The sequence below is a fragment of the Myotis brandtii genome, unplaced genomic scaffold (genome assembly GCF_000412655.1).
Source record: "Myotis brandtii unplaced genomic scaffold, ASM41265v1 scaffold975, whole genome shotgun sequence".
NCBI classification, from domain to species: Eukaryota; Metazoa; Chordata; class Mammalia; order Chiroptera; family Vespertilionidae; genus Myotis; species Myotis brandtii.
Genome location: NW_005372049.1, coordinates 69,433 through 70,390, shown reverse-complemented (window position 1 = coordinate 70,390; position 958 = coordinate 69,433). Strand labels below are relative to the sequence as shown.

General features: G+C 70.7%; 1 protein-coding gene across 1 annotated transcript in view; it reads left to right on the top strand.

The window, feature by feature from the left end:
* The window catches only part of CACNA1S (calcium channel, voltage-dependent, L type, alpha 1S subunit), a 37,983-nt gene that overhangs the window by 17,262 nt on the left and 19,763 nt on the right, over positions 1-958 (top strand). The window contains 1 exon segment of the mRNA XM_014533387.1: positions 575-689. Within this exon segment, the coding sequence (XP_014388873.1) occupies positions 575-689 (115 nt within the window).

Below are 958 nucleotides of genomic sequence, written 5' to 3'. Positions count from 1 at the left end.
ACCAGGGGAGCGGGGGGAGAGCCGGGGGAGCCAGGTGACTGGGTACAGGTGGAGGACGGCATTTCAGGAGGCTGGGGAGCCTGGAGCAGGGAGGAGGAAGGGCAGGGCTGGGCGAGGAGCCATGAGATAGTGGGTCAGGCAGGTGCGAAGGCGGAGGCAGGCGGGCCCTGGGCCAGGTGAGCCAGAGGACAGTGCAGGCTGGGAGGGGGCGGGGACCCGGGAGGCAGGGCTGCAGTGCCAGGCCGATGCCTGCAGCACAGAATGTGATGTCATGAGCAAGGGAGGGAGGGCACCCCAGTCCCTGAGCTCCTGGGGGCCAGGCAGGGTCTCCCCTGAGGGCCTCGGGTGCCCCACCTGCCCGGTGTGGGGGCTGGGTCAGTCCCAGGCGGGAGCCGATGACGCTCAGGGCCGCGTGGATTCAGGCCGCTCCCTGAGGATGCTGACCGTGTCCCTGTGCTCCAGCCCTCCCGTGGGGGGACCCTGACAGGAGGGGGGTCTCCATGGCCCCCCAGGGAGGGCAGGGCAGGCTCCGGCCCCTCCCCCACACCCCAGGCTCCTTAGCGGCGGCGCTCAGACATCCTGCTCAACGTCTTCCTGGCCATCGCCGTGGACAACCTGGCCGAGGCCGGGAGCCTGACCTCCGCCCAGAAGGCCAAGGCCGAGGAGCGGAAGCGCAGGAAGTTGTCCAAGTGAGATCTCCATGGCCCCCCAGGGAGGGCAGGGCAGGCTCCGGCCCCTCCCCCACACCCCAGGCTCCTTAGCGGCGGCGCTCAGACATCCTGCTCAACGTCTTCCTGGCCATCGCCGTGGACAACCTGGCCGAGGCCGGGAGCCTGACCTCCGCCCAGAAGGCCAAGGCCGAGGAGCGGAAGCGCAGGAAGTTGTCCAAGTGAGAGCGGCCTCCTTCACGGGGACCTGCAGGGCTCAGCGGGGGTGGGGGGGAGGCGGCTCCCTGGGG